Source organism: Musa acuminata, chromosome BXJ1-8 (assembly GCF_036884655.1).
Source record: "Musa acuminata AAA Group cultivar baxijiao chromosome BXJ1-8, Cavendish_Baxijiao_AAA, whole genome shotgun sequence".
Classification (NCBI taxonomy): Eukaryota; Viridiplantae; Streptophyta; class Magnoliopsida; order Zingiberales; family Musaceae; genus Musa; species Musa acuminata.
Genome location: NC_088334.1, coordinates 3,892,247 through 3,909,524, shown reverse-complemented (window position 1 = coordinate 3,909,524; position 17,278 = coordinate 3,892,247). Strand labels below are relative to the sequence as shown.

Below are 17,278 nucleotides of genomic sequence, written 5' to 3'. Positions count from 1 at the left end.
TGATCCCCGAGGCTCACCATACCCTGTAGCAGCTCGGCCTCCCACGCAGCCCCAGTGGCAATGTCAGACGCCACCAAAGGTACAGTCCTGCCCTACAGACAGCTACGTCAGGTAACATCCAACCTCCTTTATAAATACCCCTAAGTCCTGAGCAGAGAAGGGGGGACACACACACACACACTCAACACACGGAGGCTCCTCTTCCTCCAAAACCCTCTCCACATCATCGATAACTTGATCGTCGGAGGGGTCGCGACGAGCCCCCGGCCCGACCTGTGTGCAGGAACAAAGGCGAGGTGGTCTCTTCCTGGCGCTGCTGCTGAGCTGCTGACCCGATCTACCACCCCGAATGACCGATCCCGACCACAGGAAGACCCCAAGGGACGTCGCCCGAGATCCCTGACACCCGGACCCCAGGACCGAGCCGCGTCGGCCCCGAGGCCACGGCTTAAAAAGTTACCTTCCGTAACAATATCTATCATCACCATTTAGCTTTTGAAAAAACAAATGCCACATGGAACCCTAATTCGATCCCATCCATCTTCTTATATTAAACTCATCTCTTACTTTTCTAACAAAAAGGCAAAAAAAAAGAGACTCTGGTTTTTTTTTTAGTTCTTCATTCGCAGAATATGTGCTCGTGACCAGATAGATGATTGATGGAAGACAGCGATCCATCTCCTGGCAACTTCGCACGCACTGACCGGCATCGACGGAAAGCAGCCGACGGTTGTTTCCTTGGCTGAGTCTGACCGCTCGGAGGTGACACATGAACTGATGCTTTGGAACTGTGCGTGGCCGAAGCTGTCGGCGCAAGCAAACCCCGGGTTGACTGAGTCTGACTCAAGAAGAATGCCGCTTGAAAGCTATCGGCACTTCCAACCGATTGCTGCCTTTAGACCTTCTGTTTCTCTTCTCTGAGGGCCATTGACTGAGTCGAAGCAGGCGTCGTCGGAGACGAGAGGACAACAGCTTGCAAGGAAGGAAGAGAAAATTTAAAATAATTTAAAATAATTAATTAGTTATAATATCATTAATTTGGATTTAATTTTCTTTTCGAGTCGAATTGGGACGAATAATTAAGATAAGGAGGCGATGGGACGGTTTACTGCGTCTCATCGCGTAACGACCCAAAGCGTCATATTATGCCATTAAACCGCCGCCCCACCATTCACATACCGCCACGCAAGCAGTGACCCCACTTTGCAACCCCGCGTAAGACAAGATATATATTTACAGAGAGCGAGAGAGGACTGTGGACTCGCTGAGTTGGTCGGTTGGGAGGTGGGAACTCGAAAGCCCCGCTTGGCCATGGAGGCGAGCCAACCCTTCTCCGACTCCGACGCGTCGAGCAGCAGCCTGTGCCACCCCGTAGCAGTCGCAGCGGCGGTAGCAGGGCAAACCGTGGCGGCCGCCGAGGTGGCCGCGCTCAGCCGCCTGTCGGAGCAGCTCGGATACCTCCTCCGCTCCCCCGGCCTCTCCTTCTGCTCCGACGCCCGCATCACCGTCCGATCCTCGGGCGGCGAGCCCCCGCGGGTGGTGCCTGTCCACCGCTGCCTCCTTGCGGCCCGAAGCCCCTTCTTCCGTGACAAGTTCGCCGGCGGGGCGGCGGCGCTCGAGCTCGGCGAGATGGTGAACGGCTTCGAGGTCGGGTGTGAGGCACTGGAGGCGGTGCTCCAGTACGTCTACACCGGCCGGTTGGAGGAGCTGCCTCGGGGCGTGGCTGAGTGCGTTGACGAGGGCTGCTGCCGCCACGAGGCCTGCTGGCCTGCCGTTCATTTCATGCTCCAGGTCCTCCATGCTGCCTCCACCTTCGAGATCAACGAGCTCGTTAGCCTCTTTCAGGTAAGCAATGGATCGATTGCTTTTAGAGATGTAGATAATGGCTTGATTCGCTTCTTTGTTCTGAATCGTGGGTCAGCATGCCTTTGCTTCTCTACTACAGAATTCCTTGTGGCATCTGATGGCTTCTATCAGTAGCTTGATTGATTGTCCAGTGCTACACACCATCCTTGAATTCCTGAAGTAGATTCCGATGTGTCAAATACAAATTAATCCCTAATTTCATGATTTTACTTAGTAGGCTGTTCAGGTGTACTGAATACTTGTGAACTAAAAACAAATTGAACAGATTCATCCTGTTCTTAGAAGTAAAGTGCAAGACTTTCAGAATATTGTAGTGGAATTTTGTTATCGACATTTTGCTCGAGATTGAATTTTGATTCAATGTTCTTGTTGGTGTTCTAGCATTGTCAATCTGTAGATCTATCCACTCCTGGTCTTCAAATTGCGCAATAAAAATTCTTTTGATTATTATGAGGAGTTCCAACTATGAATCCCTGCTTCCTTCTCTGATATAATCGGTGTACCCAACAACCTATTTGCAGATAACAACGAGTAATCCTCAGCAGATATAAAACTGATGAGCACATCTATCATAAGTTATTTTCATCGGACATTTAGAAGCAATAACTTTGGGATTTTCCATTAAAGAGAGTAGGTACCTTCCCTTCTATATTCTGGTGATGCATCCTTGACATATTTTCCAATTTCCAGCAATTTTGTAAGGCATGTCATCATGAATTGTTGTTTGATCGTCTCATTTTCAGCAACAATCAAGTTTATGCTCTTTTTTTTTTTTGTTGCCAAATCCTCAACTTTCTTGAAAGGATGTATAACATAAGAAATCATTCATTGCAGCGGCAGCTCCTCAATATTCTTCAGAAGGTAGCAACAGATGACATTCTGATGATTCTATTGGTTGCAAATTTGAACAATAAGCTGTGTCAGAGATTACTTACGAAATGCATCGGGATGGTTGTCGAGTCCGATATCGATTATGTAGCCCTAAATAAAAAGTTGCCCCCAGATATTGTCGAGCAGATTAAGCAGTCCCGGTCAAACTTCGGATTGGATGGACAAGAGAACCTTGAATTCCCTGAAAAGCATGTGAAGAGCGTATATGGTGCTCTCGATTCAGATGATATCGAATTAGTCAAATTGCTTCTGGAGGAGGGAGGTACCACTCTTGACAATGCAAAGGCTCTACATTATGCGGTCGCTTACTGTGATTCTAAAATTACAAAAGAGCTTCTGAGTCTTGGGCTTGCGGACGTTAATGGCAGAGACCACAGGCATTACACGGTGCTCCACATTGCTGCAATGCGTAAAGAACCTGAAATCATAATGTCCTTGCTGACGATGGGAGCTCGCCCTTTTGACCACACACCAGATGGAAGGACAGCTCTTCAAATCTCCAAGAGGCTTACCAGATCTACAGACTATTATAGGTCAACCGAACAAGGCGAACCTTCCCCGAGGGAACGACTATGCATCGAGATGCTAGAACAAGCTGAAATGAGAGACTCATTCATGGAAGTAACTTCAGTTCCAGTCGAGATGATCAGTGATAATCTGCAAGAGAGGTTATTGTACCTCGAAAGCAGAGGTAATTTTACCGGTGTAGAAAGTATTTTCCTTTGCCGTTTTCTTGAAATATTATGAGAGGGGGGTCAGCTGTATTTCCTCTTCTTAATGCAGTTTGGCTAGCAGAGAGCTTATTTCCGACGGAAGCAAAAGCTGCCATGAACAATGCTAATGTGGATGGCACACTAAGATTCAAGTCAAGTTGCTTGACAAATCTCATTTCTGGAAACAAGAGGTCAGCCGAGGATGTGGTAAAAGCATCTTTTAAAATGACAGAAAAGGACTTCTCGCGGATGGAAGCTCTAACAAAGACAGGTACTTTTCCTGGGCAAGCAATTATCTCTTTCTCAAAAACTCATTTAAGATACAAAACCCACTTGTTTAAACCAGCAGGAGACAGCTGCATACATTGAACACTATCCAAGCATCCACTGGATCAGTTATGTCAATATCAGTTTTTTGGTAGAAACCATGAGACAATCTTCCTTGCTAAGTTCCTTTCCAAACAACCTCCTATTCCTATCAATCAAAAGTGCTGCAAAAGAAGTAATTCTGATTTCTACTGCAGTTCTTAACAAATCTTCTCGGATTTTGATTCGAGTCTTTTTATCGCTCTTCACCTGACAAAACTTCAACATGCTACCCCATATCTCTCCAATTACTGCACAACCAAAAAAAAAGGGAAGATCAATATTTTCTGCATCACTGACTTTAAGCACATAGTGAATTTCTGAATTGCTTCTTGCTTAACTAATCCATCGATCGTGTTACTATTTCACTGTCGACAAAAATATCGACATCCCATCCCAGCTTTCATAACCCGTTTGTGGGCCAACAAAATGCTATCAGCTGTCCTTTTCTGCCCCGTACAAAAATGTTGTCAATTATTTGCGACCCCCTTATTCGGTAAAAAAATCAACCAAGTTATGTAATTTTGCAGGTGTTGGATACTTAGTTTTGGATGAGAGTTTTAGCAGCTAACTTACATAGATTCTTAGATCGGAAATATACTGCACAACTCTTTCAGTTTTCTTATATTGGAAACATGCTGCACAACTCCAGTAGTGACATGAAAGACATGCACAGTGGCAGCTTTTTTTGAAACACTGCATATGGCTCAAACTCAATACGTAAGCGTCAGTGACCTAAACAATATTTCGAGTTGCGACTTTTGCTCAGACATCATCTTGAATTGTTAAGCAGTGTCATTCCATCTAGAAACTTAGGCATTTAGATGAGCCACCTTCTTAGCGCATGTGGATAGCATGATACTCTGTATTTTGTAAATGATCTGTGTGAACGTTACTGTCCAGTGCAACTTGGGATGCATTTCTTCCCTCGGTGCTCCAAGGTAATCGACAGGTTCCTGGGAGATGATCTGTCGGGGCTATCCATAGTGGAGCACATCAACACCGAAGAGCGAAAGAACAGATACAATGAGATTCTGGAAGAGATGAACATGGCATTTACCCAAGATAAGAACGAGAAGGCGTTCGGCGGATCTGCCGCCTCCTGCTCTGCCGCTTCGTCTTCTAAATCTGCTCGAGCAGCCAGGAATAAGGTTGCCAAAAAGTGATATGGGGTATCGTTTTCCTTCTCTTTCTCTCTCTCTCTTCTTTTGACCCTTAGCTTTATGCAGCGGATGAGCTTAGTTTAAGGACCATCTGTTTCTTTCCTTGCGTGGAGGTGGAAGATGAGCACAATGCCGTGAACGTTTGCATGTTTTGATGATACCTGCAGATGAATCGAATCATGGAAATATAGATAAACTGTAATCAGATCCCAGTCCACAGAAGCTCGACATCTCTGCTTCGGAAATCGTGCATGGCCTTCGACGAAGTGCGATGGCCCCGGCACGGGATTTAAAGCAGGAACCCAGTGAAGCACTTCTTTTCCGGGTTCCGTCCTGTTTACTTCCGTTGTCGGGAGACGTTCAGCGTATCTGCTTTGGAAATCGTGCGAGTGACAGCATCAGTGCCGGTGCGCCTCTGGCACGAATCATAAAGCGAAAACGTGGAGGACTAGCTCTTCAGCATGTCTGCTTCGGAAACCGTGCAAGTGACAGCATCAGTGCCGCTGCGGCTCTGCCCTGATCATAAGGCAAAAACGTGAAGGACTTGCTTTCAGCATCTGCTTTCGAAACCGTGCGAGTGACAGCATCAGTGCGGTGTGCCTCTGCACGGATCATAAGGCAAAAACATGAAGGACTTGCTCTTCAGCATCTCTGCTTTAAATCGTGCGAGTGACAGCATCAGTGCGGTGTGCCTTTGCACGGATCATAAAGCGAAAACGTGAAGGACTTGATTACTGGGATCCTTCTACGTTAACGCGGGTGGAAGACCTTCGACATCTCTGCTTTAGAAATCGTGCAGAGGTTTGACAAGGTGCCATCACCCTGCACGGATCTTGGAGCAAGAATGTCGTCGGTAGACCTTCGACGTGTCCGCTTCAGACATCGTTCGAGCTGCACGGCATAGCGAAGTGCGGTGTGCGTCTGCACGGATCGTAAAGCAGGAAACTTAGATCTTTCACATTCGCATCCCACGTCGGAAGACCATCGACATTTATCTCGGGTCCCCCCTGCACGGATTTATAATGACTGGACGAGTGTGCTACTGCACGGATCTCAAAGGAGGAGCGTGAAGGACTTCCGTTACCTTTTGCAATCCATCCGTTACCGGGAGGCCTTCCGACATCTCTGCTTTAGAAATCGTGCGGGTAACGCTGCACACCCAAGTGCGATGTTGCGCCTGCACGAATCCTAAAGAACGAACGTCAAGGGCTCGTTCATCATGATCCTTCACGGCCACATCCATTACGGGGAGGACCTATCGACATCTCTGCTTTAAAATTCGTGCAACCGACGCGGCATAACGGACAGCATGCGATGTGCCCATGCACGTATCTTAAAAGGGGACGCGAAAGACTTCCGTCACGCTTACCTCGGTCACCTTCGACATCTCTGCTTTAAGATTCGAGCAATTGGTGCACGGATCTTGAAGAAGTAACGTGGAGGACGGGGGATCCTTTCCGCCCTCCTCCTTCCCCGGATATGAAACCTCCTCCTGCTGCACAGTCGACCTTCTCGGAATCGAAGGAGAAGAAACAGCGGGGAAAGCTACCAACTGCCCCCGACTCCTTCACCCCACACGCACAATGCCATTGGTTTTTCTGGGAAGCAGCGGAATGACCCCAAACAAGCCTAAAAATGAGAGGACGGCAACACGTACTCACAGGATTGCGGTCCGAAGAAGACATGGTATTTGACCAGGCTACGTGTCAACTTCTCCTTTCCGCCGCTGAAAGCTCGCGAGCGAGCGAGCTCACCGGTCGCAGACTCTGCATTCAAGCTCCGCATATAGGTCAAAAAGACAGTAAGAGCATTTCCGGTGGCAATGCTCTTTCGATTCTTGGATGCTTGGCATGTGCAGAACCGAGCAATCCACAGAATATAATATGTAATCCAGTGTTGAATCTTTTTCTCGGTCTTCAACTCCCTGTTTGTCTTACTCTGTTGTTTTCACGAGAGAGATCTGCTGTTCTTTGACGAGAGAGCTCTCGCAGCCGTGAAGCTTCAAGGAACCTCCGTTCCATGTCCCACAGACACATGAGCTTGTTGTTCTCCTATTGAGAAGATAGGTTGGTTTCTTGTTTGTTCTCCTGTATATAATTAACTAGTCAAACCAAAGGTTAAATTAATTTCCAGTAAATTAAACCAATATCATAAATGTGGTTTTTATATTGTTATAAAAGATGGAAGAAGCAAAGAGGAGACATGTAGAAGGGAATGAATGAGACAGTAACCACCAAAAAAAAGAAAAGAATTCTTCTATTTCATTGTACAATAAATAATTTAAATATTTTTTAATAATGAATAAACAATTAATTTTTTGGTTGGAAATTATAAAAGATCACTGCAGTATTATTCAAGAAGATATGGTACCATTTCTGTACTGTGGGAGTAACTTAAGACCTCTTCAAAGTCAAGGGGGGCAGCTGCCCAGTTGAAATTAGTTCATTGAATCCAGTTGATGAGCTCCTTTAATGCTATGCTAGCAAAGGCATGTGAATGCATGAGTTATTATTATACATATACTCATGCTGTATACTATATATATATATATATATATATATATATAGTCAAAAGGACTTATCTGATTACGTATGCTTGGAGCTGAAATCATCGTTTTCTTTGGCAAGGAAGAAACGCCTACCTCCTGTGGGCACTAAAAAGTCAATGGTCAATCCCTGCCAGCAGACACAATTTAAATAGTCAGCTTCATATAATCTCATATATCCTTGTAATGCTTCTTAAGAGATTTTAAGAGCAAACCATATATACACACACATATAAAGGAGAAAGTGAGTCTCAAGTGGATGATACCGTACTTGAAAGCAAAACAAATCCAACAGCGCATCTCTCAAATGGTCATATAAAATCTAAGCAAGTTGGGTAGTGGGGATGGTTAGTCATGCAGCAGCCATAATTTAATCCAACACAGGCTTCAAAAAAGCTGTGCTCTCTCTCTCTCTCTCTCCTTTGAAGGAGATGGAAAGTTGAGTTTTCACAGAGCTCATTCCAGGAAGGGAGCACTGCTCAGTGGCATCGTCCTCCTTACCTGCATCTCGGATTACAATAAACAATGGCGAGTTTCTTTTATGCATATATAAATGGCGAGTAAGAGGCGTGCAACACCAATACCTTCTCAGCTTTCTTCTCATCCGAGCAGTCGGATTCCTTCTGTGATCTGCTAGGTACGTTGAACTAAGCTTGTTCCGCTCTTTCTTCTGCCTCTTCCATCTACTGATCTATTTGTCGGAGATGCGATGATGCTGGCTTTACTGCTCCGTGACATGGTTCTTGTGGTTGGACCTTTGTAATCTAACAGGGGCAGCACTTCCATGGGCTTATCCTTCTCCGTGCCCTTGTGGAATTGGTTTGCAGCAGCCGGATCCATTAGTCTCGGTGAAAAGAAGGCCAATAGGATTTTGAGATCACTCAGTTTCGGAAGGAGCAATTCGTCGAACAGGATGGTCTCTGGTGCGTGCGATGACGCCGTGACGGAGAGATCATTAAGCTTCAGGAACTGGGAACCTGAGACACGAAAGCTCGACGCATCCGTTCCCATCGGAGAACAAGCCGCAGATGATGATGATGTTACGTTGCAGCCATCTTGTCTCAAGGTGCCGATGAACTTTGCGGTGCCCCATGTGAAGCTCCCGCAACAGCTCGTCGAGCTCTCTTCCCCTCGGCCTTCGAGCGAGCTTGACGCTGCAGCAACCAAGCTGCAGAAGGTCTACAAGAGCTACCGAACCAGAAGAAACCTAGCAGATTGTGCGGTGGTGGTGGAGGAACTCTGGTGCGTCTCCAACTTCACCTAGCACAAGTCAAAAACTAGAAGAAGATCTCTGTTCTCGGTTTACCTCAAAAAGAAAAACAATCCCCTTTTGCAGGTGGAAGGCACTGGATTTCGCATCTCTCAAGCGTAGTTCCATCTTGTTCTTCGACGTCGAGAAGCCAGAACCTGCAGTCTCTAAATGGGCAAGAGCGAAAAGAAGAGCAGCCAGGGTAATCGATCGGATTGATATGTCATGACGCATAAGCTCTATAATTGTTCCAATGTATATCCAATCAATATGATATGTGTGTGCATCCATTTTTCTCAGGTCGGTAAGGGCCTCTCCAAAGATGAAAAGGCTCAGAAGCTAGCACTGCAACATTGGTTAGAAGCCGTGAGTATCCTCTTCCTTGGTAGCACAGAGAGATGGCTTTACGGTAATCTAATCCACAACCAGCACCGTGCAGATTGATCCCCGGCATCGCTATGGGCACAACTTGCATTTGTATTATGATGTCTGGTCTGGAAGCGAAAGCACACAACCATTTTTCTACTGGTAAGCACAGAAATAACACAAGTCTTTCAGTGAGAAATGCTCACCTGTTCCTTCCTTTGGTCGAATGTGAAGGTTGGACGTCGGAGACGGAAGAGAAGTAAATCTGGAGAGGTGCCCAAGAAGCAAGCTTCAAAAGCAGTGCATCAGCTATCTTGGTCCGGTAAGCTCTCCTTGTTCGATCACTCCAGCCCGACCTTATCTGGTGGAGTGATGCGAAGGTGTATCTGACCATACATTGTACTGTGTTCACCACCCTGCAGAAAGAGAGGGAAGCATACGAAGTCATCGTGGAGAATGGGAAGCTCGTCTACAAACAAAGTGGAATGCCGGTGAATACCACTGAAGGTTGCAAGTGGATCTTTGTGCTCAGCACATCAAGAGCACTGTATGTGGGGAAGGTGCACATCATATCCATGCTTGGAACTAACTGTTCATACTTATGAGCTCAGCCTCCTAAAGCAAACTTTTGTGGATGAACAGAAGAACAAAGGCACATTCCAACACTCGAGCTTTTTAGCTGGGGGAGCTACGACAGCTGCAGGAAGGCTGGTCGCCAAAGAAGGCAGAATCGAGGTATGATTTGCCTAATTGCAGACCACCTATGTTGAGATGGAGCCATAGTTGAGGCTGACGTAAAACTCTTGGTACAATTTGATGATTGCCTCAGGCTATATGGCCGTACAGCGGACACTACCTCCCGACAGAAGATAATTTTAGGGAGTTCATTAGTTTCCTTGGGGACAACCATGTAGACCTCACCAATGTCAAGGTAAATCCATCTTCTTCCCTGATGTTGCATCTTATGAACACCGAAGAGGGCTCCTACCATACGAGCCGTGCACCATTAAGGAGCAGATCTAATCGTTTGCGTGATACCTAATCATTCATACCTGGGGCATTTAACCAACCCACTCGTGCCTTTTGCTTCTCAGAAGTGCTCCGTCGATGACGATGAGTTCCCTGCACACAAGAAGGACGACGATGTTGAGGTCGCAGTCGAAGCGGTTGTTGCTGCGGTGGAGGAGAAGGCTAAGAGCGAAGACGAAATCGAGAACGAAGAACCTAAGGAACCAAAGGAGCAAAGCGACGCAAGCAGGGAGAAGGCAGCAATGGCGTTCGAGCTCGGGAGGCGGCTGTCGTGCAGATGGACCACCGGCGCGGGGCCTCGCATCGGCTGCGTCCGGGACTACCCGGCGGATCTCCAATCCAAGGCGCTCGAGCAAGTGAACCTGTCGCCCAGGGTGGTCGCTTCGCCCGCTGCGAACAAGGTCCCGGTCCCGATCCCGTCGCCGCGACCGAGCCCCAGGCTCAGGCTGTCCCCCAGGCTTCAGTACATGGGCATTCCCACCCCGCCCATAGTCTCGCTGACTCTTCCCAAACCCTAGAGGTGAGGTGATTGCTTGGTGGCCCACATAAAACTGGTCCAAGAATAAGAACCCCTTAGGAAGCAGAATTAGTTATTGAATTCTTTTGTTAGTTATTGTTGGCGAAGGTGAAGCAGAGTTAGTTATTGAATTCTTTTGCATTACCATCAAAGGAATTGTCCGTGCAGGAATCTGACGCACAACATTATTTGTTCCTGTAAATTTCAATGCAAATGGATTACAGAGAATTCTTTTAGCATTGGAAAATTGAGTTCTTTTTTTTTCTGTTTGCGGCTGGAAAGACCAAGTTTGGTCTCCATCTCCCTGCTTGAGACAGACTATTTTGAGAGAAATAAAGATAACATTTTGAGATGAGGAATTATTAGTAGAGAACTCATCTTCGAAGCCAAGCAGGATAGTCTGAATTGAAAAAAGAACAGTTCAATTATAGTAAAATCTTAGTATATTTTAGTAAAATCACACATGAAAAATGGCAATACAAGACCAGTACAAAAATGGTCAGCTAGATTACAGGGGCATACAAAACAAATGAAAAACACAATACGAAGATCAGTAAGTAAACGACACGGTCCATTAGACTACATCCCTGGTAGGGAATTGCAGGGAAGCTTACAAGCTCGATGCTGCATTTAAAATCAAGCCGACCGCTGGCCGAGAAGTAAGAAACAGTCATCGATGTGTTGTTCTTAACTAGTTTCATGACTCTGCTATGCCTTCTCTTTTGCCGGAGAAGTTACCAGATGATGCAGCGTGGATGCTTGAATTACTGCACTTGGGCTAGGATCCTTGGCACGTACCGAACCCGATCGTCTGAGATTCTGATTTTTCTCAAGGTTGCTTCTCAGATGGCGCCGGATAGGCCTAGGTAGAAGTGCCATCAATCGGGTTGAACTAACAAGGAGAATTACCCCAAGAATAATGAAGAGCCTGCAAACAGTTAGAGAACATATATTGAAACCCCCACCAACAGAAGGAACAAAGTATCTCAATCAAAGAACAACACTTCATCAAACAAAATTCATCTACAGTTAGTGACGTTACCATCCAAGCAAGAGAGTGACACGGGCAACAGGGGAAGTAGGCATGTGTTCGCCCAGAGCAAGCATACCAGCCAGAACACCAGTAACAATTGATGCCACAGCTGCACATGTGGATACCACAATAGCCCTTCCATGCTTCAGGCCTCGGGTCTGTCAGAATCCATATATATTAGACTGCAATCAGTTGAACTATATAAATAAGTTTCATGTCAGTGTGGAGCTTAGTTTGACTTTCAATATGCCAAATGGATAGTGCAACACAAAAGATTGACCAGTTATCTTCTTTTTAGAAGTGTGCAAAATCTACAAGCTAATGGGTATCAGAAAAGTAAAGCACTTGTAAAATCAGTCCATATAACTCAAGTGAAATTGTTTCAACTTGATGGGACAGCTAGCCGTATAACAAGTGATTAATTTGGCCCATATTGATATAAACTAACAAAGAATTGAACCAAACTGATGTAGCTGAAAGCATTTAATGAAATTACCTGATAAACAAATCCAGTAGCACTGCAGCAGATGCTGATGGAAATGCATATAGGTACCATGATCTTTGAGAAGCCCTGCTCTGAAAATACAAAGCCCATCTTTGATATAACAGATGCCATCCTGTAAATTACCAGCATGGTTTTAGTATTTGCTAATTGCAATCTCAAAGCTAACTTATACCAATTGTTATATGAGGCTCAATAATTAAAAATAACTCAAATTTAACAGTATAATTTGGAGTGACACTATGAGTTTGGATGGGACACATATATTTACACATTCCTCTCCATATATCGAGCTGGAATATACTGAACTTATGTCCTTAACAGAATGTTCAAGAACATAATATAGAAACAGTATTCAAGAACATGTATGGAATTCAAGACGGACAGGTGGTCCCAATACTTTAAGAACTGAAATGACAAAGAATGCAAGAGGACAACCAATGCACTGACGCTTCTGGCAATGGAAATTGCATATTTTGTATAAACAAGTAATAACTTTCTTCCTGTCTAAAGCAAAATTTTCTGTGGATTATATTCATGTAACATAAAAGGAAAAAAAATTAAAATGCATCAAAATTAAACCAATGGCAGGATGTAAAAGGTTAAAGGAACATCACCCAAATAAAATGCCTGATTCCAAGCCAAATATTATTTCCTCTATGACTTCAGAATGCATCTGTGTTTAAGATGATTACATTAGATGTCACAACGATCAAATTGATACAAAAACGAATAGGAAGGAAGGTAAAGAAAAAGAGCAGGAACTAAAAACAGTGCTTACTTCAGTAGCAGAAGGGCATAAGAGAATTTACCAGTTCTTGATCTTGCCTTCGCCTCTTGTAAATGCGCAGCCATGTATCCAGAAGAGCCTGAATTGCCATGCGAACCATCAAGGGTTATTTGAATAAATTTCGATACCCAAGACAACAAAAGCACTACATTCATTCGAATTTTATTCACTCGAAGTATTATACTGAAGCATGAGCATAAAGACTAACTAATGAGACAAATCCCGTCCCCAATAAAGAACAAAAAAAGAATACCTTGACTTTCACATTTAATCTCTTGTAGTGCAACGACAAACATAGCTACAGTGATAAAGATGCCTACAGCATATGGCCGTATATCTATTCTGAGACTTTGTGTGAATTGCAACTACAATTACTTGTCAACTCTTTTCACATCCAATTGCTAGGCCTATGCAACCATGATACCAGATAAAAGATGTGATGTCAAGAAGTATTTATTAAAACAATATTATAATGCCATAAGACAGAAGAAACAGTTTCAAAAAATAGATCACAAAATGTACATTAAATCCGTCTTCAGATAAGGAGAAAGGGGCAAGAGGGTTTCGGCATGGAAGGTCCACAAACTACCACTTGTATAGAATTCCATGACCATTAGTGTTTGCCATAGATCATTAACACGAGCACCAAATCAAGGTTGCAAAGAGTGTTAGTGCACAAAAACATGCAACGATTGAAATCATAAGAACATAAACATAAGGCAATGACACCCAATGGTCCCAATCACCACCCACTGGATCAATGAACACTGGTTATAGGGAGTCCGGTCGAACACAAAGAAACTAAGATATCCTCACTATTTATAAGAAGGACAAATCTTTTTCTAGCAATGATGAACGGTGGTGTACAGAGCATGATACCTACAAACAACAAGGCAACCGAGAAGCCCATCAAAGGTAAGTGGAAAAGAGAGACTATTGAACCATTTTGCTCCTCCCCTCCAAAGCCAACTCCTGCAACAATAATACAGACAAATCCAACAACTTATACTGGAATCATCTTTTGCCATAACAGTATAATTAGTAGGCACTTGGTGATCTCTACTGAAGGTCCTATATATTGGAAAAAGCTATTCAAGACCGTAAAATACTGCTTTCAAATAAGACTCTCTACTGAAGGTCCTATCTAACCATAAACAGTATACATTATTATTTCAGAAAATATTAAATATTATTTGCTGTTTCTGCTAAAGACTTCGAAAAATAAATTGTATAGTAAAAAAAGACCCAATTATTTTTGCGCACAATAAATCAAGTGATGTTATGAATGATACATACTGAATTCTGAAAGACTTAGGTTATGATTAGCACTGACTTTTCAGGGAGGAAATTTATCCGGAAGGTTTAATCTTAATGTATTACAAGTTTCTAAATTGGCTCCCTTTAACTATTCTACAAATTTTAGAATGAAATGGCACCTTAAGAAACTCATATTAAGCGTTTATGAGAAGATAGAATAAATAACTAACTAACAACTTGTTGTCATTATTGTTATAGAATAATAACAAACCAATATGAGGATTCTTATCAACTTCCATTACCTATTGTGCCAGCACCAGCCAATGCAATCCCCACCCAGTCAAGAGCATTCATTACTTCTTTGAGATAAAAATGAGAGAAAACACAAAGTATAGCAAGTCCACAGCCAGAAACTGGTTGTATTACAGAAACCTGCAAAATAAATGTCAACAATATTCTACTAATATGTGCAGGAAGATAAAAACATGGCTTTGTGCAGTAACATTTGCAGTGAGATTCATTTCCATTTTGACAATCAAATGTATGTCTAATAAAGCGGACAACCACAACAGCCTTCTAAACTATGGGTGTTAAGATTCCTTCCTTGTAACCTGGGTGAGCAGCCCTCTGATCATGGAAACACCTTTCATGTTGAAGCTTTAAGGCCAAGGCTACATACATCAACCCTCCACAGACCTCACTGTTAGGAAGATCATGCGCCAACCCAACCTTTTCTCTTACATATACTTTTACAACCTCCGAAAAAAAAAGGATCCAACCTCTTGAAATCTTTACTACAAATATATCTACTGGCCCAATTAATGGTCGTCAGAATAAAACTATCAAATTATTTCATGCAAGCAGAGAATTTGAACTAAGTCACAAATTAGTTAACATGAGAGTGAAGAACCAACAAATTTCATTAACAAAACAAACAAAAGATATGTCATTTCCAAAATACTGTCAAAAATAAGAAAAAAAAATCGAGGAACACATGTTTGATCACATTGTGGTGCACATAAAGCACATTAAACATTAAATAAATGAGTGTCATACCATGGATCGCAAACAATATGCACAATGGATGGGGCAGATTGTGGCCTCTACATTAGGGCACTAGGCTAAGATGCTATCCGGAATTGCTATATTTAGGTGCTCATTCACTTTTTTTTAAATGCATCAGTGCTAGCTTAAAGGTACATGTCAATCGAAAATAAGATCAAGAAAAAGGGGAAACCAACAGACATCACATATAAGAATCAGATAATACAGAAATAAAGTTTAATCCATTTTATAGAGATATTGATTGAAAGATGGAAACTTGATGCATAAATCAACTCACCGGAGCTTGAGATAATGCCCTCAGCATCAAAATGGCCCCAGATATATCCATAAGAAATCCTACAACCCACAATTTGTTTGAAATATATGCGCTGATCACCTAAAAGCAAAAAGAGAAAGCAATTCAGGTCATACTTGTTTATACTTTGCATTTTATAAACAAAAACTCTATCTGATCAATAACATACCAAAAAAATGCAAATCTAAATGTTAAAATTCAAATAACAGGAAACCAAACATGAGCAAATTAATGTATCCTGGAGTGCAAGACAGAAGAGTATAAAATGATAGAGCAAACTCCTATAACAATGTGAATATGCAAAGATGAAATTTATTATGTGAAATATGTCACTTGCTTTAGAAAAGGAAAAAAAGTGGCACAGAAGAAATGCTTCACGGATAGGGTATAAGAAGAAAATCTTGTCAAGAAACTTACATGTTCATAACATATCAACCGAATCCAGACAAGAAACCTATCATGCTTATCTCTACAAGAATTAGATGAGGTCCACTTAAGACATCCCAAAGCAGACTTGAAAAGAGATTATTGGAGGGAATAGCTGAAATTTGAACAAAAACATTTGAGTGGCACCATTCATCTCAAGGTTGATTGTGAGACCTCATGTCTTACGAACAATATTGTGCAAATCAAAAGATACGCATCAAGATCCATCAAAGAAACAGATCTATCAACGATTCTAAACCCCGAAACCGTCATCAAGAAGCATCGGGGAGCGGCCACCCATCTTGAATGACCGACGAAGATCATTATTGAGAGACGAAACATAAGCATCATTTCCGATCCAACAAACCCTAACCGCGTCTCCTAAGACCTGCGGTTTGGGAAGAGAATGAAACGGAAAGAAGCTCAAACGGATGGGAGGACTTGCATTTCCGATTCCCGAAATGGTTCCCCAAAGGCACAAACGTCAAACCAACCTCTAATCAATTCAAGAATCCAAGATGTTTCTTGATCGCTTGCGATGATGGGAATAAAATGTCACCGAAAACAGGATTCGGTTGCAAGGTTTGCAGATCAATCGGGGATATTGAGCGACCAAACGAACAATCATTTCCGGCGAGCTATCGCACAAAAGATCAACATAGCCAGAGATAAAACACACAATCCAAGAAACTCTAACGGCATCTCCTGCCACCTGCGGGTTGGGGAAAGAAAGAAACGTAAAGAAGGTCAAACAAATCGGAGGACTTGCACTTCCGATCCCGAAGGGATTCCCCAAAGATACAAACGTCAAACCAATCTATACTCAATTCAAGAAGCATGACATGATGGGAATAACATTGCACCGAAAACTGGATTCGATTATAGGGTTTGCAGACGAGGCGAATATAAGGGGAATGAAGAATCGAAACCTTGAGCTTGAAGGAGAGGGGAGGGAGGATGACGGTGCCCTTCTTCTGGAGGACCTTGCCGATGTTGTTCCCAGCCGTCGCCATGAGCGTCAAGCATATCGATTCCCACATCCCTCTCTCCCTCTCTCTCTCCCTCCCTCCCTCCCTTCTTCCTTTTGATCTTTTCCCTCTATTTTCTTGGCAATTCTTGGGGGCTTCCGCTTGAACGCTCCTTTTAGAGAGAGAGAGAGACCTATGAGATCCAAATCGATGGGTGATTTGATCGAGCCACACCGA

At 43.5% G+C, this 17,278-nt stretch overlaps 3 protein-coding genes and 1 long non-coding RNA gene across 6 annotated transcripts; 2 read left to right on the top strand and 2 right to left on the bottom strand.

Annotated features, from left to right (window-relative positions):
- The first annotated feature begins 1,244 nt into the window (after positions 1-1,244).
- LOC135587097 (BTB/POZ domain and ankyrin repeat-containing protein NPR1-like) lies at positions 1,245-5,204 on the top strand. The gene is made up of 5 exons (XM_065078087.1): positions 1,245-1,845; positions 2,701-3,448; positions 3,541-3,741; positions 4,740-4,987; positions 5,066-5,204. Exons 1-5 carry the CDS (start codon positions 1,312-1,314, stop codon positions 5,081-5,083), a joined length of 1,749 nt encoding a protein of 582 aa, XP_064934159.1. The 5' UTR covers positions 1,245-1,311; the 3' UTR covers positions 5,084-5,204.
- A 154-nt stretch (positions 5,205-5,358) lies between these two features.
- LOC103993775 (uncharacterized) lies at positions 5,359-10,522 on the bottom strand. 3 transcript variants are annotated; one of them, XR_010475753.1, is made up of 9 exons: positions 10,384-10,522; positions 9,659-10,281; positions 9,366-9,575; positions 8,851-9,287; positions 8,129-8,698; positions 7,816-8,045; positions 7,370-7,674; positions 6,369-7,086; positions 5,359-6,254 (listed from the first exon to the last, which is right to left on the bottom strand). It is a non-coding gene; the product is annotated as an uncharacterized LOC103993775 (long non-coding RNA). The 3 variants fall into 3 exon arrangements; XR_010475754.1 differs by lacking the exon at positions 5,359-6,254 and having other exon boundaries at positions 6,593-7,086; positions 9,659-10,143; positions 10,212-10,281; XR_672395.3 differs by lacking the exon at positions 5,359-6,254 and having other exon boundaries at positions 6,593-7,086; positions 10,212-10,281.
- LOC103993776 (IQ domain-containing protein IQM1) lies at positions 8,329-10,933 on the top strand. The gene is made up of 9 exons (XM_009413958.3): positions 8,329-8,786; positions 8,881-8,995; positions 9,094-9,159; positions 9,233-9,321; positions 9,394-9,481; positions 9,582-9,719; positions 9,802-9,894; positions 9,989-10,090; positions 10,254-10,933. The coding sequence occupies exons 1-9, from the start codon at positions 8,329-8,331 to the stop codon at positions 10,704-10,706; spliced, it is 1,602 nt and encodes a 533-aa protein (XP_009412233.2). The 3' UTR covers positions 10,707-10,933.
- Positions 10,934-11,110: 177 nt separating this feature from the next.
- On the bottom strand, positions 11,111-17,201 carry LOC103993777 (probable magnesium transporter NIPA9). The gene is made up of 9 exons (XM_065078086.1): positions 17,003-17,201; positions 15,630-15,728; positions 14,590-14,719; positions 13,914-14,002; positions 13,053-13,109; positions 12,858-12,916; positions 12,235-12,355; positions 11,748-11,896; positions 11,111-11,633 (listed from the first exon to the last, which is right to left on the bottom strand). Exons 1-9 carry the CDS (start codon positions 17,111-17,113, stop codon positions 11,414-11,416), a joined length of 1,035 nt encoding a protein of 344 aa, XP_064934158.1. The 5' UTR covers positions 17,114-17,201; the 3' UTR covers positions 11,111-11,413.
- Between the last annotated feature and the right edge of the window lie 77 nt (positions 17,202-17,278).